Source organism: Mus musculus, chromosome 18 (assembly GCF_000001635.26).
Source record: "Mus musculus strain C57BL/6J chromosome 18, GRCm38.p6 C57BL/6J".
NCBI lineage: Eukaryota > Metazoa > Chordata > Mammalia > Rodentia > Muridae > Mus > Mus musculus.
Window position 1 is genome coordinate 67,685,266 of NC_000084.6, and position 26,445 is coordinate 67,711,710.

General features: G+C 40.9%; 1 protein-coding gene across 5 annotated transcripts in view; it reads right to left on the reverse strand.

The window, feature by feature from the left end:
- The window catches only part of Ptpn2 (protein tyrosine phosphatase, non-receptor type 2), a 59,132-nt gene that overhangs the window by 19,765 nt on the left and 12,922 nt on the right, over window positions 1–26,445 (reverse strand). For 3 of the 5 annotated variants that reach the window (XM_011246858.3, NM_008977.3, NM_001127177.1), the window contains 2 exons: window positions 10,359–10,459; window positions 3,626–3,724 (listed from right to left, as the gene is read on the reverse strand). In XM_011246858.3, coding sequence (XP_011245160.1) covers window positions 3,626–3,724; window positions 10,359–10,459 — 200 coding nt within the window. The remainder of the gene's footprint in view (window positions 1–3,625; window positions 3,725–10,358; window positions 10,460–26,445) is intronic. The other 2 variants (XM_030250364.1, XM_011246859.1) reach the window with 1 other exon arrangement.

Here is a 26,445-nt window from a genome sequence, read left to right on the forward strand (position 1 = left end):
CAGAGAGATCTCAGATAGGCTAGCTATGGAAACTGGACATGCGCGCACATCCCAAAGTAGGGGATGGTAAGAATTAACACCTGCGCAGAAGTGAATGAAATGGAAACTAAAGAAACAATACTAAGAATCAGCAAAACAAATGCTAGCAAATTCACTTTATGAAGCCAGCATCACTCTAATAATAATGTCGGACAAAGACCAACACACAAATAACAAAACTGCAAAGTTCTCACTATAATAAGTATCAGTAATGGAATTCAAGACATAAGAGATCATTCATCATGATCAAGTTGGCTTCATCCCAGAGATACAAGGGTGGTTCAACATATGCAAATCACCAATCATAATTCACTACGTAAAATGACTCAAGGAGAAATTGCATACGTGATATTTAAAACAACATCCCTTCATAATAAAAGTCCTAAGGAGGCTAGGAATAGGAAGAACATATTTCAACACAATAAAGGCTATAAATGACAACCCAAAAGCCAGCATCACACCAAAGAAAAATCTGAAACATGTTGGCTAAATCAGGAGAAAGACAAAAGTTCTCATCTTTCTCTACCCTTATTCAACATGACACTTGAAGTCTCAATCATAAGTAAAGCAAGAGAAGAAAATGAGTGAGGTACAAACAGGAAAGGAAGACGCCTATGTATCCTTCTTTACAGATAAAATCATTCCATTTTAAAAGATCCTAAAGACTGCAAAAGAAAATTCAGGATTAATGAGAAGTCTTTGCATCAAGATAGAAATTAATATATAATATATAAAATCAGAAGTCTTTCTATTATCTCAATAACAAACATGCTCACAACGCATGAAGGATAGAAGCTCATTCTAACTGCATTAAGGAATACCATGTAATAAACCTAGGTAAAGAAAAATCTCTACAAAAGCTACAACAATAGGGGGGGGGGGAGACAAAACCCTGAAGACTTTCTCTGCCCACAGGAACTATGGCTTAGCTGGGAAAATTCTTGCTTAGCAGGCATAAAGGCTGAGGTCCAGTCCCCAATATTGACAAACAGAAAGAAGAAAGGAAGAAAAGTATGTAGACTGGTTAATATTGTAAAACCGGCTATACTATCCAAAGCAATCTACAGATTCAGTGCAATCCCCATCAAAATTCCAATGCTATTTGAAAGTACATCTCAGAAAAATCTTAAAGCGCTTAGCCTGGCAGTGGTGGTACACACCTTTGATCCCAGCACTGCTCTTACAAAAGCTCTAAAGGCCTGGGGGGAAGGGCAATGCAAGCCTGAGAAAAGAAAACAAACATAAAGACTAGAGGTCTAATCAGACATGATTTCAAGGCATACCACACAGTCATAGTAACAAAAGCAGCAGGTCCACAAACCAACCCAAGAGAAAGAGAACCCAGAGAGAAGCCAAGGCAGCTTCATCCATGTGGTTTCTGATGCAGATGTCACTGGGGAGGAGTGGGTGGGTTCATAAAAGCAGATCCTGAGGGCTCACAACCAGTCCAGTCAAAACAGGACCCAAGAAGGTCTCAAAATATAAAGCAGAAAGCACTGAAGAATAAACTCTGCTCCCCCTAGCGTGGGCACACGCATACAGACAGACACCCTAGGCAATGACTTTTTCTTTTTTTTTTAAGATTTGTTTATTATATATCTAAGTACACTGTAGATGTCTTCAGACACACGAGAAGAGGGCGTCTGATCTCATTACAGATGGTTGTGAGCCACCATGTGGTTGCTGGGAATTGAACTCAGGACCTTCTGGAGAGCAGTCAGTGCTCATAACTGCTGAGCCATCTCCCCAGCCCAGGCAATGACTTTTAACAGGACTCTACTCACTTAAGAAAAATATGCAAACAGATGACAAAAGAAACCTCATGAAATTAAGAAGTTTCTGCATAGAAAAGCAAGTAGTTAAATGAACAGAATCTACCAAATAGGAGAAAAATCTTTGCTACCTAATTTATCTGACAGACAGTTAATAGCTAGAATATATAAAGAACTGAAAAAATTAAACAAAAAGACAAACAACCCAATCAGTAAATGGGCTAATGAACAGACAAAATGAGACACAAATGTCATTACATACATAAAAAGTTTTCAGTCTAGCTGGCTATCAGAGAAATGCAAATTGAAACCGCACAGACATTTCCATCTCCCTCTAGTCAGGATGACTGTAGAAAAGAAAGAACTGTTGGACACAGCAATCCACACCTTTAATTCGGGCACTCAGGAGGCAGAAGGAGGTAGGTTTCTGTGATGCCAGTCTGGCCTACACAGGGAGTTCCAGGACAGCCAGGGCTACACAAAATAAAGGAAAACCTCAACAGTGACACCACTACCACTAAACAAACCAAAACCAAACCCAAAACACTGGCAAAGATGTGACCAAAAGGGAGCCGCTACACACTGCTATTCAAAATGTAAACTGGTCCAGCAGCTATGGAAATCTGTACAGAGGTTCTACACAAAAGTGAAATAGACCTACAATATGACCCAGCTATATCACTTCTGAGTATCTAACCACAGGACTCCAAGTCCAAGGTAGGTCTATCACAGAGAGATTTATACTTTATTGACATTTACCAAGGCACTACTCACAAAACCTAAATTGAGAATCCAATACACTTGCCTAACAGCAGAAAAATGAAGAAAATGTGGTATATTTACAGAATGAAAACTTTTAACCAAAAACAGCAAAGTTATGTCATTTGCAGAACTATAGATGCAACTAAGATAAATGTACCAAATGAAATATGGCAATCTCACAAAGAGAAGTGGTGTGTGTGTGTGTGTGTGTGTGTGTGTGTGTGCTTTAAGGTACCTACCTATACAAAATCTAGGAGACAGACACAAAAGCAGTAGTAGAACTGTCGGGGAGTACAAAAAAGATAATAGGAGAGTGGGAGAAAGGAGGGCTGAAAGTAGGGAATACTCCCAACATATCACCTATACTTATAAAAAATGTGCTTATGTAGCAGAATAAGATATGTATTACTATAAATCTATAAAATGCATTTTTAAAAAACTGTAAAGAAATGAAAGGAAAGCAAAGTATCCATTAGTCCTGGTCAGAAATAACCTGGCTGCCGGGCGGTGGTGGTGCACGCCTTTAATCCCAGCACTCGGGAGGCAGAGGCAGGTGGATTTCTGAGTTCGAGGCCAGCCTGGTCTACAAAGTGAGTTCCAGGACAGCCAGGGCTATAAAAGAGAAACCCTGTCTCGAAAAACCAAAAAAAAAAAAAGAAAGAAATAACCTGGCCACTAGCTGTTAGCCACCACAAGCATTCACCAAAATAAAAGAAATGTGTAAGATAACGATCACACATCACACACGCGGCATATTCAACCACTAATGTTGAATATGACTCACCAGCCAGGCATGGTGGAGCACGCCTTGGATCCTAGCACTAAGGAGGCAGAGACAAGCAGAGCTCTGTGACTTTGAGGCCAGCCTGGTCTACACAGTGAGTGAAGACAGCCAGGGCTGGTTATACTGAGAAACCCTGTCTCCAAAAAAACAAAACAAAACAAACACACAAACAAGATAGAAGAAGAGAAGAGGAGAGGAGAGGAGAGGAGAGGAGAGGAGAGGAGAGGAGAGGAGAGAAGAGAAGAGAAGAGAAGAGAAGAATACTCACCGATTCTTTTTCTACAGTTCGGTTTAGCATGACAACTGCTTTGGTCTTTTGCTGCCACACCATGAGCCAGAAATGGCAGCATGTGTTCGGAAGTGGGCCCTGTAACGACAGAAGACCACATGAGAGAGGGGCTGGGGAAGGACAAGGCTGCAAGGATGCTACTGGAACACACTGTTATAACCAGTGCATTGGGGCCTGATGAGTAAATTAAGACTTCAAATGCACTTAAATCCAAAATATAGTGTGCATTCAATAAAACTTTACCTCCATGTAAAGACATTTTCTTTACCTTGGCAGGAAAAGAACCATATAGGGCTTATGGGAAGAGCTGGATAACTAGGTTCAAATAACAACTATAAAATACAGCTAAGATTTCTGTCCGAAACAGAGCCAGCCTTGTTCATTAGTCTTATTATATAGTTATTATTACACAGTTCACTGTCTTATTACATATGGCTTTGCTGTTATTACCAAAGGTGCCTACAGTATAACACCACCTGGCTGTTCGTATTCTAGCTAAAAAGGCTGTTAGAAAAGGAAATCTGTCTCTTTCAGTTTCTGTAACAGGCAGGTGATATCTCACACAAACATCAGGGAACTGTGGAAAATAGGGAAGTTTATTTCATTACTAACCAACCAACAACCCCAAGTCAATACAAAAGAATTTGCAGGAAAAAAAAAAATAACCATGAAAGTACCTGCATATTGGTTTGTTATGCCTAGTATCATCTGGCAGAATTAAAAGTGAATAATAGTTCATATTACAAAATGCAATGGAGGAGGAAAAATCAAATATATTACTTCCAATTACTTTTACATTTCGATTAATGATAGCATAGGGGTTTTTTAAAAAACATGAGAGAGCCGGGCGTGGTGGCGCACGCCTTTAATCCCAGCACTTGGGAGGCAGAGGCAGGCGGATTTCTGAGTTCGAGGCCAGCCTGGTCTACAGAGTGAGTTCCAGGACAGCCAGGGCTACAGAAAAACCCTGTCTCGAAAAAACAAAAAAAAATAAAAAACAAAAAATAAAAAACATGAGATGAACCGGGCATGGTGGCGCACGCCTTTAATCCCCAGCACTTGGGAAGCAGGGGCAGGTGGATTTCTGAGTTCGAGGCCAGCCTGGACTACAGAGTGAGTTCCAGGGCAGCCAGGGCTACACAGAGAAACCCTGTCTCCAAAAACAAAAACAACCTCCACCACCCCCCCCAAAAAAAAAACAAAAACAAAAACAAAAAAACCAAGCCATGAGATGAAAAAGAATGTCCAACCGTCACTTCCTTTCCTCCTTTATGTGGGGCTGGAGATGTAACGGAGGGCCTCACACAAGCTAGGTAGATACTCTAACAACCGACCTTCATCTGCACTGGCTGGTTTTGTTTGTTAACTTGACACAGCTGAAGTTATCACAGAGAAAGGAGCCTCCATGAGATCCAGCTGTAAGGCATTTTCTCAATTAGTGATCAAGGTTGGGAGGGCCCATTGTGGGTGGTGTCATCCCTGAGCTGGTGGTCCTGGGTTTCTAAGAAAGCAAGCTGAGCAAGGCAGTAAGCAGCTCACTTCCATGGCCTCTGCATCAGCTCCTGCCCCCAGGTTCCTGCCTGTGTGAGTTCCAGTCCTGATTTCCTTTGGTGATGAACAGCAATGTGGAAGTGTAAGCTGAATAAACCCTTTCCTCCCCAACTTGCTTCTTGGTCATGATGTCTGTGCAGGAATAGAAACCCTGACTAAGACAGAATCCTTAATAATTCTGAGTGAAGGCTGAAATAGAACTAAGTTCCACTGTGCCTAAAGTAACTGTAACATGTAACCAACTACCAGTGTCATGTGGCAGAGAATACAATACCAGAGCTACACCCCACCCCAATTAGAAGGTAAATCATCTTTAGGGCAGATTATTTCTTGGTGTCTAGCCAATCACTTAGATGGATAAACTCTCGGGTTGACCTGTAAAAAGCTAGTAATCTGAGAAACGACCCCCTTACATTAAAGGATACTATTCTCTCCATCCAATGTACACTATCTACTTACAATATAAAGCATACAGTGAGGTGAACCAACATCATCTTCTCTACCAAAAAGAACACTGAGAAAACCCCCAGTAACATAAATGCCTTTTTCTTTCATCTTAAAAAAAAATTATGGGGAGGCTGGAGAGATGGCTCTGTGGTTAAGAGCACTGACTGCTCTTCCAGAGATCCTGAGTTCAAATCCCAGCAACCACATGGTGGATCACAACCATCTGTAATGAGATCTGATGCCCTCTTCCGGTGTGTCTGAAGACAGCTACAGTGTACTCGTATTGAATAAAATAATTAGTTCTTTTTAAGAAAAAAAATTAAAAAAAAAATCATGGGCCCAGTTGGGTTTTTTAGGCTTTTTTGTTTTGTTTTGTTTTTTTGTTTTTTTCCCGAGACAGGGTTTCTCTGTGTAGCCCTGGCTGTCCTGGAACTCACTTTGTAGACCAGGCTGGTCTTGAACTCAGAAATCTGCCTGCCTCTGCCTCCCGAGTGCTGGAATTAAAGGCGTGCACCACCACGCCTGGCGCATGGGCCCAGTTGAGCTCTTTTAATCCCAGAAGAGTGAGGATCTCTGTAGCTCAAGGCCAGCCTGTCTACTCAGTGAGTTCTAGGCCACTTAGGGCTACACAGTGAGATCTTGTCTCAAAAACAACAATCATGAAGCAGGACTAGAAAGATGGCTTGGTTGTTAGGGGCACTTGCTGCTCTTTCAAAGGACACCACGGTGTGGCTCACAGTTACTCATATCTCTAGCTCCAGATCTCTCTCTTCTGGCCTCATTGGGAATTTATATACAGATATGAAAATAAAGTACACTTTAAAAAAAAATCATGAGGGCTGACGAGATGGCTCAGTGGAAAAGAGCACTGACTCCTCTTCCAAAGGTCCTGAGTTCAAATCCCAGCAACCACATGGTGGCTCACAACCATCCGTAATGGGATCTGATGCCCTCTTCTTGTGCATCTGAAGACAGCTACAGTGTACTGTGTACACAGTGTAGTAAATCTTTGGGCCAGAGTGAGCAGGGACTGAGCAAGCAGAGTTGAGCAGAGTTGACCGGAGCGAGCAGAGGTCCTAAAAACAATTCCCAACAACCACATGAAGGCTCACAACCATCTGTATTAAAATAAATAAATAAAACTTTAAAAAAAATCATGAAGCAACTCAGGAGTGAAGTCCTCTGTGTGCACATGAATACATCATTTCTAATACTGCTTTTAAAGACTAACCAATAAACATGCAACAGCTGTTACAGTATAAAGAATAAAGGATTTTAAGAAGACAAGAATTTTTTCGTGTATCAGTTCTTTCAAAAACTAGCAATGCTACCAATTTTTTAAACTGTACAATGGACATGATATACCAAGGGGTTGGTTAGGAAAAGAAATCCTAAAACTCAGGGGAAAGAAAGCTAATCTAATTAATAAGCAACAAGGACTACCACTGTAGTTAACAAACACTAAATGTTGCAGGTTTTCTCTGTGACCAAGTAACATGCTATGCACAAGTACAACTGAGATGTAGTCTCAGCCCTACAAGGTGCACAGAGGAGCATCACTACCACCAAATGCTCAATCCTCAGGCCTTATGTTGTAAGAAAACCTGAGGATTTACAGTCTAGCCAAAGGAAGGCAAGTCTGGCAGAGAGGTGATAGGCAGGACATGGGTAGTTATGGTCACTCTGCATGTCCTAAGCAGAAGGTGAGGCACACAAAGAACCAGGGCACATGGTAGATGTGGGAGTATCACAGTAGCGAACCATGTCTGAAGAGCTGGTTGCAAGGAAACATCTTAGAATGCTGCACTGATGTGTGTGGAACTGAGCAACTCATAAGGCCAGGGTAGAAAACTGGGAAAAGTACACCAGAATACAGAAAGGAAATCAGGAAAAAAACAAAAACCAAAGCAACAACAACAAAAAAACAAACAAACAAATAAACAAAAAAATCTAGAGACAAGCTGCTATATTCTCACACTCCTAGTGTGTAGAGTCCTGTCTATCAGGATTCATGAGAACAGTCCAACAGGGATAACTGAGTTAAAAACCATGGAATTGTTCATCAGGAATTTTTTCATATGAGATATAGATGCTTATAAAACAATCATTAGCCCAGGTGGCGGCCTATGACTTTAATCTCTGGACTCAGAGAAACAGAGGCAGGCAGATCTCTGAGTTGGAGGCCGGTCTGATCTACAGAACAAGTTCCAAGACAGCTAGAGTTACACAGAGAAACCCTGTCTTGGAGAACCAAAAAAGAGGAAAAAAAAAAAAGAAAAAAAAAGACAGACAGACCTGTCTGTAGGAACTGAGTAAAAGGAAAAAGAAGAACAATGATCTGGAGGGAAAGGGCAGGAGAAGGAATAGCTGTATTACGGTTTAGGTGGGAAAGGCTCCACCTGGGGCTCGAGTGCTGCAGGCCTGATGTCATCTCATGGATGCTTGGGAGGGCTCTGGCCTAATCAAAGGTTAATCTGTTGGTAGATTAGTGTACCAGGACTAGGAGGTGGTACCTAAGAGGGGGAAGCAGGTCACAGGAATGCCCTTGTCATGTAGCTCTTTCTCTCTTCGTCCACACTGCCACAATATTCTGCCTCACCTTAGCCTTAAAGCTGACCTTGAGTCATATCTCTGGAAATTTGAGGCCAAATAAATGATTTTTCCTTTTCAGTTTTCCTTTCCGTATTTGTCATAGCAACGAGAGCCTAACTTCACACATGCCTTTCCACATGCCCACACTCATTCTCAGTACAAAGTCCATTTTCAGTTCTGAATATAGATTTCTTGAATTTTTTTGAAATCCTAAATGATTATGACTATACATAAGATAAATTTCACTCACTATAAAACAGCAAATTAAAGTTTATGCTCCCCATTCGCATTAAAGACGGCTACTAAAAGGTATGTGTATGATTCATCATTCAACCCATGCCAGCCCTCTTGTGAAACTGAGGTTGGAATAAACACATGTAGAATTTCTCAGGTCAGTTTCTCAAGCACATTGTGACCACTGAGTATTATATACTCTCCCTGCAATGAACTACTATTGTCTCTTCAGGAATTAGTCTCAGTATAGCTGAATTACCACTGCAGGCAAATCTATTTCATAATGCTACACCTAGCTGCATGGACACTAGCAATCCCAGAGTGGCGGTTGGGATATTCCTGCTAATTCTGTTGATCTCAAGTGTGTGCCTAGCAGGAAGCAACTCATCACTCTTATTTGGATGAGCAAAGGAGTCAACAGAGTAAAAGTTCTCAAAGGACTCACAAACACTCCTTCTCCTAGGTGTAAACTACCTTCAGAAAGTGACTATAGAAGGAAGGTTAGGGGGCAAGGGCAGGACAAGATCTGAGGAGAGGAAAGAGAGGCGGCCTGAGGGGAAAGCAGCTGAGTCCTTGGTGGAGGCTCAGTGACTGGGCCCACTTTATGCTATGTACAAACATAGCATCTTTGCAAATGTATATTCTCTAGCTTTCTTTTAAAAATTTTTTATTTATTTTTATTTATATGAGTACACTATAGCTGTCTTCAGACACACCAGAAGAGGGCACCAGATCTCATTACAGATGGTTATGAGTCACCATGTGGTTCCTGGGAATTGAACTCAGGACCTCTGGAAGAGCAATCAGTGCTCTTAAACCTTGAGCCATCTCTCCAGCCCTATTCTCTAGCTTTCTTTTGTCCTATGAATTGTGAATTAATATCCTTAACAAGGTTTACACCTGACTGTTTCTCCTTCCTTTTAGTCATAGGAAACTTCAAGTGAAACAATGTTTCTGTAGCAGAGAAAATTCTAATGGCTCACAGGTACATTAGGCTGAACTTAAAAAAACAATTACTTCACACTTTTCTCAGTCCTTCAAATAGCAGGTTGCATTAACCTCTTGGCTTTTTAAAAACCTCAAACATGGTACTATAGATAGAGTTAAGGACAATTTCTTCTCTTCCAGAGGTCCAGAGTTCGATTCCTAGCACCCATGTTGTACAGCTCACAACAGCCTGTAATTTCAGTGCTAAGGGCCACTTCTTTTTGTCCTCTGTGGACACCCTGTGCACATGTATATATAAATATACACACAGAGACACATAATAATCAAATACAATTTAAAACTCTCAAATATTTTAAGTTACATTTCTGAACATCTTTGACTGGGAAATGTGACAGTGCTGGTTGCTGTTTAGCCTCTTACTGGATAAAGAGTAAGCTATGATCTCAGAAGTTCCTAGTTCCTGCACTGTGGAGGTTGCTGTGAGGAGCCACTGGGGAGGAGAAAAGGCAGCAGAGCAGCAGTGTACAAATGTCTAGGCTCTGCAGATGGTCAGACCCTATCCTCAGCATCCATGACTATACTCTCTGAAAGTATATTCATAGGGGAGAGAAGGATAGAAAAGGGCTTCCAGGGCCTCTCTAGTTCTTCATCACAAGTTAGGGGACAAGAACTCCAAGCCATGTTAGATACAGTCAATTTACCTGAAGAGAACTGCACCAAGACATTTCAAAAAACTTCCCTCCATTGAAAATAGTAACATTAGGAACAATTTTACTTTTTATCAATATATTCGAAATCTGAAAACTATGGCATTTGCAAAACTGATTTCAGAATCAGAAAACTAAAAGATAGCATGTCATTTGCAGATGTCCAGACCCATGTTTAGCCGTGTCTGAAACACAGCAGCCCCTCCACCTCTGCTCAGCACCATACCACTTGCCTGTGTTAAGATGTAACTTCTTTGTGCCTCTTCTATGTCAACTAAGCTGGCATTAATATAATCATTTTCAGTACTTTGCAGTTTAACACGACTGTGATCATCTGAAAGTAGAGAATGATAAATCATAACTGTCATTTCAACTTTTCATACTTTTTATTTGATTTTAATATTTTAAGGTAGTTATAGATGATAGGAGAAATAAAGAAAACATAAATTAATACCAAAGGAGAGTTGAGACATGTCCTAAATTACCTATTTCTATTTTTAGAATAAGGAAGTGAGACTATAATCCTGTTACTGGGTGTTGGAAAAAAAGTGCTTCTGTTTGCACTCTATCTACAGTAACCTGAGACACTGCCCAGCAGTAAAGTGCAGTAAAGTGAAGAAGACACTTACCTTCCCAGAAGTGAAACGCCATCTCAAGTCTCAGTGCCCAGGGACTGAGGAAAACCATAACTGCAAAACCATAACTGGGCTCAAACTGAGAACAGACTTATCATTTCCCGGTAGCATGCATACAAGTATATTTAAATAATTCTTAACACGGAAAAGCTAAAATAACTGGATCACCCAAACTGTATTCTTTACAAGAGTACTGGAAACACTTCATTACTTACGATTATGTTAACAGGTTAGACACATTTCTACATTTTAAAAATAAAATTTTCGGATTTAGAATTTATGCTAATTTCAACATCTAAAATACAACATCTTGTATCATTTAGATGAGAAAAAAAAAAAGATGAGGAGCATGTAAGCACTTATCCCCAAGATGAACTTTAATTAAGAATCGTAAACATAAAAAAAAAAAGACACAAGCATAAACTAAGTTACTAACAGAATGTATAATGTTCAACTTCAGAGAATATAGTTTGTGATAAACTACTCCTTTCAAAGAAATCTATACTAAATAGTCACTCTCTTTCCACTGTCTCTTGGCTTTTTCTTTTTTAAGCTAGGGCCTCATGTAGCCCAGGCTGGCCCACAACTGAATATGCAGCAAAGAATGATCTTAAAATCCTAATCTTCTTACCACTACCTCTCCCCAGTTTAGGCTACTCCTAACCTCACCACTCACTCCCTTTTTTTTTTCTTTCTCCCTCTTCCCCACACCTTTTTGTGGTAGACCAAGCTGGCCTCAAACTCATAGGTCTGCCTGACTCTGCCTCCTGGAATGCTGGGATTAAAGGTGTGTGCTATTTTAACTAGCTTTTGAGCAACCACTTTTAAACCAAAATCCAGACAACTATAACAAAACAAAACCCCAAACTGTCTAAACTATTTATGATAGTCTGAAGGTAACTGGTCCCCCTAGGCCCACAGGGATTGGCCCTATTAGAAGGCTGCAGTAGGTGTGGCCTTGTTGGAGGAAGGTGACAATCAGTATGGCATACAGTCACCTTCTGCTGCTATGGATCAAGATGTAGAACTCTCAGCTTCTTCACCAGCACCAAGTCTGCCTGCATGCCACCATGTTTCTTTCCCACCATGATGATAACAGACTAAGCCTCTGAAACTGTAAGGCTGCCCCAATTCAACATTTTCCATTATAAGAGTTGCCTTGCCATGGTCATGATGTGTCTCCACAGCAATAAGACCCAAAGACACTATTCTTCATATGAATAAAAATGTTAAATATCTTTAGTTTCCGTATGAATCTATCTCAGCTGCTCCTGTTGGACTGAACAGAAGGCCTCTGTAAATACTACATGTCACTTGACAACAGAACAACTATGATCTTGCTATAGTAAACACATATATTAATTAGTCTTTGGGGAAAGATGATGTCAGCAAGCACTTTTTAAAAAGTTTTTTTTTAATTGTTGTTTTCTTAACAGCTTAGTCATCTTATAATTGACACACTGTACAAGATACTGGACAGCTTCCTACTTAACAGAATAAAGACCATTATGTTTCCTGGATAGCACACCAACAGAAGAATGTAAGCTCTTAGAGAAAGCAATACAACCACAAAAATGTAAATTCCACAACAGTATCCTGCAAAGGGATGCATTCCCTCATGTTGCAATCACAGGAAGAATACAAACCAAAACACACACAAATCATACAGTCTTTTGACCAACACACCTCAAGATGTTAAGGCCCCACACAGGGTGCTAGGAATTCAGTTTGCCTACATAATGCCTTCCCAGACCAAGGCAGGGTTTAGACGCTAAGACTAGAAAAAAGCTAGCAGCTTAAGCAGTGGTCTCTGTTCCTGGAATTCAGATATGTTCTTTCAGTCTTTAACCCAAAACTTTGCAGTAATCATACCCAATGACTAAAAGCACAGTGCAGTGCACTGGCTACTACGTGAAAGTCACCCAAGGTCCTGTGCAACTACAGGGCTTTGCATCACTTCCTAACAAGTTATCAAGTCAGCAAAGGAAAACTGCATTCTATGGGGTTTAGAAAACAAGTTTTAAAGTTTTGTTGGCAGACGAAAATAGAAAACAGTAAGTAATCTTTAGGAAAACATAATAGGTTTTTAGAATTAAGCACAGCTGGTGACTAAATTTATATGTTCTTTTTTTTTTTTTAAAAGATTTATTTATTGATTATATGTAAGTACACTGTAGCTGTCTTCAGACACTCCAGAAGAGGGAGTCAGATCTTGTTACGGATGGTTGTGAGCCACCATGTGGTTGCTGGGATTTGAACTCCTGACCTTCGGAAGAGCAGTCGGGTGCTCTTACCCACTGAGCCATCTCACCAGCCCCAATTTATATGTTCTTATCAGGAAATCAAACTCTCAGATACACAGCAATGTCATTATTTAGTTCTATGAAAAAGACTGTGAGAACAGAGCATGGTGCACACACTGTTAACACTGTCAGTGTCTATGTCTAGGCCAGCCTGGTCTAAATAGTGAATTCCAGGCCTTTGATACATAAGACCCTGTATCAACACACACACACAAACTTTTATTCAAAAGAGATTCTAAAAAGAAAACCATAGACAGTTTTTGGTGTTAATTAATATACACCACCCTGAAATATCTAACAAAGAGCACACATATATACATTTCAGGAAGTGAAATTCCCACCAAAACCTTGCGAAACTGTGACTTCACAACTTCCAATTCTCAACAAAAACAAAGGACCCTGGCATTCACTAAGCAGGCAGGAATCACTTACACATGCTCAGTCTGAATAAACATGCAGGTTCCCTCCCAACCCGGGAGTTAACTGCTTCCTTTCCCTGGTCCAGTAGTGTTAGCTGATCCCAAATCTGTGAACTGTTTGAATTATTATTTTTTTTTTTGGTTTTTCGAGACAGGGTTTCTCTGTGTAGCCCTGGCTGTCCTGGAACTCACTTTGTAGACCAGGCTGGCCTCGAACTCAGAAATCCTCCTGCCTCTGCCTCCCGAGTGCTGGGATTAAAGGCGTGCGCCACCACGCCCGGCTTGAATTTTCTTTTAAAGATTTATTTTTTTCACTACATATATGTATGTGGGTGTGTGAGCCATGAGTGTGTGGGTGCTTTTAAAGGCCAAAAAGGGCTTCCCTGTAAGCTGACAGATGTAGATGCCAGGAACTTGAGTCCTTTCCCTTCCTGCTCTTTGGAGCCCTGACTTGTTTATTTCTAACAAGGAAACATTTGACTCCACAGTTACAATTTAAAAAGGTCAGAAAATCACATGCTTTGTGCTCTTCCACCTTTTCCCTCCAGCCTCTCTAAAGTGAGATCACCAAAGGCACCTGAGCTCACAGTACTTGCTCAGCCTTCTGTGGCTCATTCATATTCTCCCGCACCTTCCTGAGCCCCTGCCCACCCATCTTTTAAAAGGTAAAGGAAGGGGAAGGTAAGAAACCACTTTTTCACAGGAATCACACTTCTCCACTTCTAACAGTACCAGCAGCAGCAGCACTGTAAGGAACACAGTTTATTATTCTGTAGGATATTATTTGTTCTTAATTGTTATCATTGAGTGAATTAGTGAATTATGAAATTTAATATCTAACAATACTGTAACTAAAACATTGGATTAAAAATTATGCCCACCCACTTCTGACGAAGTCTCTCTGCCTCCCACTCTCAGTGTCTTCTGGGAAATTGTCTCAGCTCTCAAGAAATGACTTGCTCAGCCTGTGGCTAACGCACACAGAAGCTTCCTCTTTCAACATTCACAATAAACTGAAAAGAACAAGAGCAGAGGATATTCCCCCATTGATCACTGTCGTAAACGCCTCTGCTACTGCAGAGTGTCACATGTCAAACAGAGGGCAAGGTTCATGTTCATCATGGCAGAAGCCAATTATGAACTCACAAGTTGAGCAAATACAGGACAATTCTATTAAGATAGCATTACTGGTTATTTTTCCTCCTTACATTTTCCTAATCTCTACTTGGGGTACTTTCCTGATAAGAACTCAGCACATCTTATAACTATGTCAACACTGTTCAACTCCAAAAACTGATAAAATAAATATAATTTTTTTCATAAACTGAGCAAGGAGTCCTACACAAAGACAGAACTAAATCTAAGTCCCATAACCACTATCATTTTAATGAAGAAATATAAATCTTAGCACATATGGAAGTCTGAACACTTCACCTGCTTACTTACAATTTAAAAAAAAAACAAACAAACCTATAAATAGCTTCTCACTGACCATACAATCAACTTGAACTAGCAGAAAGCACTGTTTAGTGATTATGATATGCCAGACGCATCTTACTAGGCGGTCACCGCCTCAATCCTCATAACCTTATAAAGCAGATGGTAAACTATCATGCCCTTTTTGCTGCCATCAGGTAGAAAGTCATCATTCTTTTCAGACTAGAGGGACTTAAACTGAAGGATTTCAATCACACAGAACAGTTCACAGCTACAGACTACTGAACAACCCCAATCACACTGTGTGATCAGACTTAGAAGAGGAATAAGGAAGTTCTAGATAAGAGTTTCCATAAGGTCATGTTCAATCATTAGCACCCTAATTCCATGTATTGACTAAGGAGGACTTTGACCTCACTAGGGCCTATAAATAAGGCAATTCCATTATTCTGAGCTAGAGTCCTAGTGCTTAGGATGTAGCTCAAAAGATAGAGTGCTGGCCTAGAACACCAGAGCTTTAACTTCCTAGTCCCTCCTAACCAGGATGGTAACAGATAGGCCTGTCATCCCAGCAAAAATACCACAAGTTCAAAATCATCCCAGCCTCAGCAACTCCTAACCAATGTGAGACTCTGTCTTAAACCCACAATTGTTGCAGTCTATGTGTTTGTATTAAACAAAATCATGTCCAATTAATTTAATACTAGGTTCAATGTAATACTAGGTTCCTCTCTTAGAGGCCACATACTTGCAATCACACCCCATGTTAAGCAGAGTGTTGCAAAAGAAAACAGCATATGAAGGAAACGACAGATGGAGCGGCTTGACTACTCAGAAAGACTCAGCCTTAAACATTCCAATGACAACTACAAATTCTCTGACATTCCTATTTTATCTAAAAGATTTTAGTAGTTTGAAACTTCTGCTTCATTCATCTTCCCCCAAGTTCTAAATACAGGTAGTTCTGGAGGGCACCCCATGCATCCCCACTCAGAGTTCTCTCCACGTGCACTGTGGCTGCACCATCCAGTACACGTTCTCCAGCAGAGCTTCCAGACAATGAACTGCGGCTTCTACACGGGCCTGCTCAAAATGCTACCGTAGGACAAGATTCTCAGTCACTTAGCAAGGAAGGAACATTCCCTCAGGCCCTGAACTCATTATGATTTGCCTTTTAAGATGAAGCTCTTGGTAATCAGAACCATTATGTTCCTCACTGACTCCCACCTCGCCTGGATTATGCTACCCAGGACCAACTTCAACGGGCTATTAAATTAAAAAACCATGGAAAGATATTGGTCCAATTCACACCTTACTGGAATTCTCCCATTTTTACAGGCATTCATTTCTGTGTATTCTTTATATATGTATGTAACTATGGTGTAGTATAGAACTATTACATCACCAAAGGTACTGTGTGCTATTTCACACTGAGTCCCATTCCTCTCACCCCTACCTCTAACTGCATCACTAAACACAGTCTCCACTACTGACACTGTATTACTTCAGGAATGGCATAGGCTGGGCGCAGTAGCACACACCTATAGTCCTAGCACTTGAAGGACAGAGTCAGGTCAATCTCTATGAGCCAGGCTGGTGATCACACAGCAAGTTCTAGGACAACCAACCATCTAGAAGAAGAAAAAAAAAAGTCAGCTGGACACAGGCCTTTAATCCCAGCACTGCAGAGGCACAGACAGGTGGATCTCCGAGTTTGATGCCAGTCAGGTCTACAGAGTGAGTTTTAGGGCTACACAGAGAAACCCTGCCTTGAAAAAAAAGTTGGGCTGGTGAGATGGCTCAGTGGGTAAGAGCACCCGACTGCTCTTCCGAAGGTCCAGAGTTCAAATCCCAGCAACCACATGGTGGCTCACAACCATCTGTAACAAGATCTGACGCCCTCTTCTGGAGTGTCTGAGGACAGCTACAGTGTACTTACATATAATAAATAAATAAATCTTTAAAAAAAAAAAAAAAAAAAAAAAAAAAAAAAAAAGTTAAATAGAGGCTGGTAAATAGCTACTATTTAAAGTGTTCACCATGGAAGCCTGACAGCCTGAGTTTACAGAACCAAGTCCCAAAATTTGTCCTTTGACTTCCATTGTTGTGCCATGACATATATAAATCCACAGGCAATAATAAAAGCTTTTAAATTATATATAAAAATATAGTTATGTAATCTCCTGATACTCTCAATCTAAATTCTTTGAGATCTACCCAAGTGTGTGTGTTTGTGTGTGTGTGCATCAATGGTTTGTTTAGCAATATCCAACAATATAAATTTACTAATCACCTATTACTGAAAGGCATTTGGGTTGTTCCCAATTTAAGATCACTTGAGCTTAAATTCCAAATAAAGCTGTTATGAACATTCACTTACACAGCTGTGTAAGAATAGGATTTTCATTTCTCTAAGATGCTAAAAAATCTATTTTGCTAGGTCACAGAAGTGTAAATTCAGGTTTGTGAAAAATAGTCGTATCACCGTATGGTGCCATATGCTTTTAATCCCAGCTATTGGGAGGCAGAGGCAGGCAAACCTCTGAGTTCAAGGCCAGCTTAGCCTACAAAGAGAACCCCTGACTTGGGAGATTTTGGGGATACAGCTACACCATTGCTATCAGCTTGATTAGCCTCTATCAAGCTCCTCTGCAGCCCTGAGGTAGTATGCCCTCTGTTTAGTAAGTACATACTAATATTTCTAATAGCTAATGATGTTTTTCACGTTCACATTTATCTGCCTTTTGTATTCATACCTTCTGTCCATTTTCTAGTCTGCCTATTTCAAATATATATTCCCTAGTCAATCTGTTGATCTTATTCTCCAAAACTTTAAAATGTTCATTTATGCCTTTTATTTTAAGAGGAGGTCTCACTATGTATTTGCAGCTTGTCTGGAACTCCCTGTGTAATCAGGCTGGCTGCGAACTCATAGCATTCCCCTGCCCTAGCTGCCCAAGAGTTGAATTGAAAGCACACATTACCATTCAGTAACTCAGCTTTATTTTTCTGAACAAAGTCTTTCTCTCTGAAGCCCAGATGAATCTAGGACTCACAGCCTTCTCCTGCCCTGGTCTCCCAAGTACTAGAATTATAAGTAGGAGACACACACAAACATCTATTACAATTCACTAATTTTAGAAACTGTATATAACTTATGCTTTTGGTGTCTTCCCAAGACATCTTCAACAGCCTTCAATACTAAATTTTTTCCTGTTCATTTCTTCTGGACAATTACTATCTCCCCTTTGTATTTAAGTATTTATTTATTCAATCGGTAATAAAATCTGTACTTTCTAGAAATTTGAGACATTCTAAACTCCCCCTTCTTTCTTCCTTTTATTTGTTTTGTTTTGGAGACAGGGTCTTACTCTGTAGCTCTGGCTAGCCTTTGACATCTGCCCGTCTGTCTCCTTAGAGCTGTGATTAAAGGCATGTGCCATCATATCCAGCCCCTTTTCTATGAGCCAGAATCTGGCAGTGTTGTTCAAGCTGCTGTTCAGCTCACAATTCTGCTTTTGACTCCTGAGTGCTGGGAACACAAGCTTTTGTCACTACATCTACCTAAGGGATTACATATTGTTCCATTCCCAGAGATCAGCCACTCATCCAAGGAACCATGTTTCCTTGTTGTAAAGAATGAACTTGAACAACTAAAGCTAAGTATGCCCGGTGACAAGAGAACATAATTGCTCTTAAGACTTCTCAATTATGTTGGAGACATGGCTCAGTGGTTAAGAACATGTCCTCTTGCAGGGAACATGAATTTGATTCCCAGTATCCACATTGGGCAGCTTACCACAGCCTATAACTCTAGCCTCAGATGCATCAACCCTCTGGCTCCAAAGATGCTTACCCATATGTACACATGCCCGGCCATCCCAACACAAATGCATGCACATATATATAAAAGTAAAAATGTTAAAAAATAAAAGTCTCAATAAAAAAGGCTAATAAACATATGAATATGGCTGCCAAAATTCAAACATGTCTTTATAACTGGGAAAGCACTCAACCTCTGAACTATACATTCCCAGCCTTTTCTACATATCAGTACTCACTGAAAACCAGGTCCTAACATACAAGAACACAGCAATCCTAATCTAACAATACAGGGCTCACTCTTAGCTCAATTGCCACACAAGGTCTTTCCTTTTAGGACATTATCACCTTTACATGACTTTTAAGACCATCACCCCCACCCCAAGGGCTGTCAGATTGAATTATTCAGTGAGTGAGAAGTGTAAGTATAGTAAGGGTTTTTTTGCTTGGTTGGTTTTTGAGACAAGGTCTCTTTGTGTCTATCTCTGGCTGTCCTGGAACCTGCTGTAGACCAGGCTAGCTTTGAACTCACAGAGCCCTGAACTCAAAAGATCTACCTGCCTCTTCCTCCTGAGTACTGGGATTAAAGGCATAATATCATGGCAGTGTAATAGTGTTTTCAATTACTCCCCCCCCCCTTTTTTTTTTTTTTTGGTTTTTCGAGACAGGGTTTCTCTGTGGAGCCCTGGCTGTCCTGGAACTCACTTTGTAGACCAGGCTGGCCACAAACTCAGAAATCCGCCTGCCTCTGCCTCCCGAGTGATGGTATTAAAGGTGTGCGCCACTGCGCCCGGCAATTACTCCCTTTTTTATTCTACTATCCATAAATAGCAAAAGAAAATTGGAATACCCTAGCTATGAATGAAAAAAAATGGAAGCTAATGTATAAATTTTTAATGAAATAGTTAACAAATACCAAAAGAACAAGAAAAGATTCCCACAACTTTCCAAAAGCGTGGGCAAAGAAATCTATGCCAACATGCCACAGACAGTTGCACATCCATGTATACTACTATGAACTATTCACAACAGCTAGGAAATGAAACCAACTTAGAAGTCATCAGCCCAGTATTTGACACCTGGCACCCAAACAAACAAAACAGAACCCAAACAGCTCCTTACTGGGGAATGGAAACTTCAGTCTGGGAAGGGTGAGGAGGAAGGCTGCACTTGATAAAGAATCAAGAGATAAAGGGGGCACGGGAGAGGGGTTTTTGAAACAAATGGAGGCAAATAACGGTGAGATACAATGAGGTAGACCTGTACTTCCCAGTCACTTAGGAGGTTGAGGCAAGATTATCTAAAGGTTAAGACCTGTTTCTTGCCTAGGCCTACATGCTGGCTCAAGAGCCAGCCTATGCAACTGAGCAGTACGCTGTCTCAAAAGAGAAATAGTACAGAGGGATAGAGGTGTAAGAGCATGGTTAGCATTTGTCTAACATGCACCTAGTCTTTGCTTCAATCCCCCAAAACAAAAAAGCATAAACCAGCTGTTTCCAGGTCTCTGTTGAAGCTTTCCATGTACTTAGAAATGTTCTCTAGAAAGTACCTGCAAGGAATCTGCACTCTGCATGAATAAACACAGTAAAGAACGTAGTGGGAACAGTTCACTGTCTATAAAACTAGAATCCAAGCTGGGCGTGGTGGCACACACCTTTAATCCCAGCACTCGGGAGGCAGAGGCAGGCGGATTTCTGAGTTCGAGGCCAGCCTAGTCTACAGAGATAGTTCTAAGACAGCCAGGACTATACAGAGAAACCCTGTCTTTAAAACAAAACAAAACAAACAATGACTTGAGAACTTAAAACACTAAACTAAAATTTCATCAGTATTTTTAAAGTTTCATTTTGATAAGGAAAATAAAAAACTTTTTATAAACATATGGATCTTATTTTTAGGTGTATGACTATTTTGACTGCATGTATGTTATGTATGCCATGTGTGTGTCTGGTACCAATGGATATCAGAAGAGGGCATCAGATCCCCTGGAACTAGAGTTAAGAGACAGTTTATGAGCAACCTGTAAATGCTGGGAATTGAGCCCAGGTCCTCTGCAAGAGCACACACTCTTACACACTGAGCCATCTCTCCCCCAAAAGCTTCTATTTTTCATTTCTTGCATTTGAAGTGTTCATCAATGACATCGCTAATCTGAGAATTCTTTGGTATCATCCTTAATCATGACACGAGTACAAGTTAGCACTTAGCCAAGTTTTTCCCTTTTGGTTGGTCCTGCAGAGGCTTACTCACTTCCCTAGCTTCTAATCATCACCCCTAATGAGGCTCATTCTGTGCTCAGCAAACCTGACACACATCACAGGTGGATGAGTCACACATAAGGATAGGCATGCTACTACTGTGTCAATCCATTTTGCTAGGATAAGGGCAATCTTCAGCACCTCTGGCAATGCAGAATTAATGTTTAGTACACTTCCAGCAGCAATACCTTCATAGGAGGGTTAAGTAAGAAGCCTTATCTTGAATAAATTCACACTTCTGCTCCTCATGAGATTCAGTGATAGGCAAGAGATAAATCAACTTCTTTATAATACTGTGTCCACCATGAGCACACAGGGTCTTAGCACTTTGGAGGCAGAAGGAGGAGGATCAAGGCCAACTTGGGGAGACCCTTTTCTCAAAAAGCCAAAAATAAGGCTAGCTGTGGTGGCTTACAACTGTAACCCCAGCATTTGGGAAGCTGAGGCAGGAAGAGTTGCCACAACTGAGGTCAGCTTAGGGTACAGTATGAAATTTATCACAAAAAAAGTCCTTTGTTGACAGGACCCTGACATAGCTGTCTCGTGTGAGGCTATGCCAATGCCTGGCAAATACAGAAGTGGATGCTCACAGTCAACTATTGGATGGAACACAGAGCCCCCAATGGAGGAGTTAGAGAAAGTACCCAAGGAGCTGAAGGGGTCTGCAACCCTGTAGGTGGAACAACATTATGAACTAACCAGTACCCCAGAGCTCGTGTCTCTAGCTGCATATGTATCAGAAGATGGCCTAGTCGGCCATCATTGGGAAGAGAGGCCCCTTGGTCCTGCAAACTTTATGTGCCTCAGTACAGGGGAATTCCAGCGCCAAGAAGTGGGAGTGGGTGGGTAGGGGAGTGGGGGAGGGGGTATGGGATACTTTCCAGATAGCATTTGAAATATAAATGAAGAAAATATCTAATAAAAAATTGGAGGAAAAGAAAAAAAAAGGTCCATTGCTGGAGACATCATGCTTATGCAGTTAAGAATTATCTGCTGATGGGCGGTGGTGGCGCACACCTTTAATCCCAGCACTTGGAGGCAGAGGCAGGTGGATTTCTGAGTTTTGAGGCCAGCCTGGTCTACAAAGTGAGTTCCATGGCAGCCAAGACTACATAGAGAAACCCTGTCTTGAAAAAAACAAAACAAAACAAAACAAAACAAAACAAAACAAAAAAGAATTATTTCCTGATCTTCCGGAAGACTAGTTTTAATTTCCAGAACCCACATGGCAGCTCACAGCCATCTGTTACTTGGATAACAAGTCCCAGGGATCCACATTCTCCTAGCCTCCTCAGTTACCACATACACATGTGGTACAGAATTACATGCAGAAGAAACCTTCATATACATAAAATACAAAAATAAATAAATTTTAAAAGCCTATGAGCACAGACTTGTCCCCAGATGTGGTAATATATACCTTTAATCCTAGCAAAGGGGAGGCCGGGAAGGTTGATGTCTATGAATTCAAAGCCAGCCTGATGTATGTAAAACTTCAGGCCAGCCAAGGCTACATACTGAGACCCTCTCTCCAAAAGAGCACAATGTCATTTCACTGGAGGAGGAAGATAAGTCTCTAACTTTTTGTTATTTTCTCTCCATGTATCAACTCATTTATACACATATTTACTGAGAATATTCTTGTTCTGTAGCTACAATGGACTATGATTATAGGTAAGCCATACTAATAGAATCATAAATCTGTGCAGCTTTTATTTATTTGTTTTTATGAAGCAGGGTCTTTGTATATGGTCTTAGCAGGTTTGGAACTCACTATGTAGATCAGGTTGGCCTCACACTCACAGTGACTCCACTGTCTCTATCTCCTGACAGCAGATACAGGCAGATCTCTGTGAGTTAGAGGCCAGCCAGGTATAAAGAGTAAGTTCCAGGACAGCCAGAGCTACATAATAGACAGAAGACCCTGTCTCAAAAAACATTAAAATGCATGCTCACACACAAAACCCTGCTTCCATAATATCCTCTCCATGGTGAAAAGACCAGCCGGCGGAAGGCGCGGCTGATTTGGCACTGCAGGGAGAAGACCGTCACTGTCATTAAAGAGAAGAAAGAAATGAGTGAGCACCATATTTGAGAACACAGTATGTTAGAAACTAGTCATAATGGGAGAATGCTAAGTAATCCACTCTTACTCAAATGAATAATTTGTAGGAAAATAGCTATAAGTAAAATCTAGATGTGTATAAAGGGTCATAAAGGTATATAAAAAGTCTAGAATGATAATGATGACAAACTTAAATTTCTGCCTTAATGGGGCGGGAAAACAACTTGGATAGTAAGAGAAAGGAAGAAAGCAGTAATAGAATGGAGCTATAGAGGTTATTTTAGTGTGTGTGTGTGTGTGTGTGTGTGTGTGAGAGAGAGAGAGAGAGAGAGAAAGAGAGAGAGAGAGAGAGAGAGAGAGAGAGAGAAGGGGGGCTGCATGCCTGTTGGATGTGTTGAAGTTACAGGTGTTTTGTGAGCCACCAGATGGATACTAAGAAACGAACCCAAGTCCTCTACAAAAGCAGTATTTGGCCCTTAACTCCTGAGCCATCTATATAGTCCCAAAAGTTTAGAAGTTACTATAATAAATCACAAAAAAGCTAGTATGTACATAAGAAAACATTTTAAATAGATCACACTCACAGTAAACTATTTAGTTACTAATTAGATGTGGCAGATGAATAAGGAGTCTGTTTCCAGTATTAGTCAATATGTAAATGGTGGTACCAGTTACAAATAGAAGGAATAAAGCAATGTAGGGAATACCCAACCATTGGTTCTATAAGCTTTCTATGGTTCTATGGTTCTTTGACTAACTTCATGTCAGGTTGGCACATGACAACTTGCAAACATCTGTTTGGAGTTAAGACCAAGACTGCAGATCAAATGTGAAGTCATGAAAATAAGCATGGCAATTGGCCCCCAAGAAAATGAGATCACTCATAGATTAAGAAAAAATAGTGAGGAGAGGAAAAGACCCTTGAAAAAAATAAAGATAAATTGAGGATGGACGGCTCTAAAAATGGGAGAGCAGACAGAAAAAGTAAATAAGTCCTTGAGAAGGAAGACAGAGTCGGCAATCTCACAAGACACAGAAGGATAAGAAGGGAAACCAAGGGAAAGTCATTGATTGCATCTGAAAGCTAGCAAGGTAACTAAGTTCCAGTGAGGAGGGTGTGGTAGCTGCATGGGGGTTCATGAAGAGAGCACAGGTGATCAGGACAGACAGAAAGGAGAACTAACTGATCTTTTTGTTTCTTTCTTCCCACCCCCCCCCACCCCCAGTCAAGATTGTGTGTATGCCACCACCACCTGGCCTTTTTGTTTGTTTTGGGTTTGTTTTTTTTTTTAAATTTTATGTATATGGGTGTTTTGCCTACATGTATACCTATGTACCTACACTTGTGTGCCCAGTGCCTACAGAGGCTAGCTAGGAGAGGACATCAGATTCCCTAGAACTATAGTTACAGATGCATTTGGGTGCTAGGAATTAAACCCGTGTCCTCTAAAAGAGTAGCCAGTGCTCCTAACCTCTAAGCCATTTCTCCAGTCCCAGAATATATTCTTTTTAAACTGTTATGTTCAGCAGGGCAGTGATGATAGCAGCGATGGTGGTATATGCCTTTAATCCCAGCACTTGGAGGCAGAGGCAGGTGGATATCTGTGAGCTTGAGGCCAGTCTAGTCTACAGAGTGAGTTCCAGGATAGTCAAGGCTACACAAAGAAATCCTGTCTCAAAAAACAAAAACAAAAACAAAAACAAAAACCCCTGTTGTGTAGATGCATAGATCTACCTAGGAAATAACTTGGGGGTGGGAGGGAAAGGGAAAAGCATTCTACATCCTATTTATGTAATAAGAAGGAAAAGCAGGGACAAAGAGGCTGAAGATAGCAAGGCAGACCAGGAGGAGGAAAGAAGGAAGGGATGTATGTACAAAGGAATAGAGAAACAGAAGCCCTGGGACTTCAGGGATGTGCATAAGCTGAGGCACTTCCCCGGTGTCACATTACAGCTTAAGTGTTGTTTCTTGACTCTAAGTTCTTGAGTTTTTAAACTCTCTAAGGGAATAAAGAATAAAGTCTTCCAAAATGGGGCTTCATAAATTGGAGAATTAAGGTCAAAGATATTTTAAAATAAAACAGCTAAATAGATATGAGAAACAGACTGGTTAAGGAAGGATATAGCAGCTGGGCAGTGGTGGTGCACGCTTTTAATCCCAGCACTTGGAGGCAGAGGAAGGTGGATTTCTGAGTGTGAGGCCAGCCTGGTCTACAGAGTGAGTTCCAGGACAACCAGGGCTATATAGAAAAACCCTGTCTCAACGAACAAACAAACTGAAGGATATAGCAACACTTGAGTAATCTAAAACTCAAAGTATTAAAGAACCCAATGCCAGGAAAAACCATATACATTCTAAGTGAAATATTCAAAAACAAACAAAAATAAAACAAAGCAAAACAAAAAAATAAACAACAAAAGCAGTAGTGACACACAGAAAGTGACCTTCAAGGTGCAGGGTGAAAGCTGGGTGTGGTGCACAGGCCTGTAATTCCAGCACTTAGGAGACTGATCAGGAAGTCACAGTTGGAAGACAGTATAGCAGATGCAGGGAGCCCTGCCACAAAATTTTAAAAAATCCCTCCCTGCTTTCTTTGTGGGCACAAGATCAAAGAGTGCTGAAAAGGCCTAGGTACTCTAAGGCTGGTGTTTCATAGTGTTTACTCAGATATCAGGACACCAGGATGAATGTGCTGAAGAGGGGGATGACACGACACACAGTAAGTGGCTCTGACACCTGGAGAAAAAAGCTGTACAACAGGGAAGGAGAGCCTTTGTGAGGGTCAGTTCACTGGCAGACTGCAGAACCCTGGATGAGGATAGGAAATGCTGAGCTGTTATAGGAACATCCTCCACCTGAGTGCAACAGACAATTAAGTGCTGAATTCTACCAGAGCTTAGAAGAGCTAATCAGATGTTCCTCAAACCAGAGGGATGGGGAGATGACTAAGTAAATGTAAGGGGTGGAGACTGGATCCCTAGAACCCGCATGGAAGGCCAGGTGGGTGTGGCAGCCTGACTGTAATCCCAGGACAAGTTCTAACAGAACAAGATGGCCAGCCAGACTAGCTGGAACAGATCTCTAGGGTAAAGAGCAATTCAGGAAGACATCTGACCATCAACCTCAACCTTCCACATGCGTGTGTACAAACACATGAGAAAATGTATACATTAAACCTCGTGTGGTGGCTGACACTTAATAATCCCAATATTCTGGAGGCTGAGACAAGACGACTGCTGCAAATTTGAGGTCAGCCTGTGCTACATGGTAATTTCCAGAACAGTGGGACTACAGAGTGAAAGCCTGTCTCAAAACAAAAGTATATAAAAGTTTAAAAATTGCTATACTAATCAATCTTTACCCAAAGACTGTCACTGCAT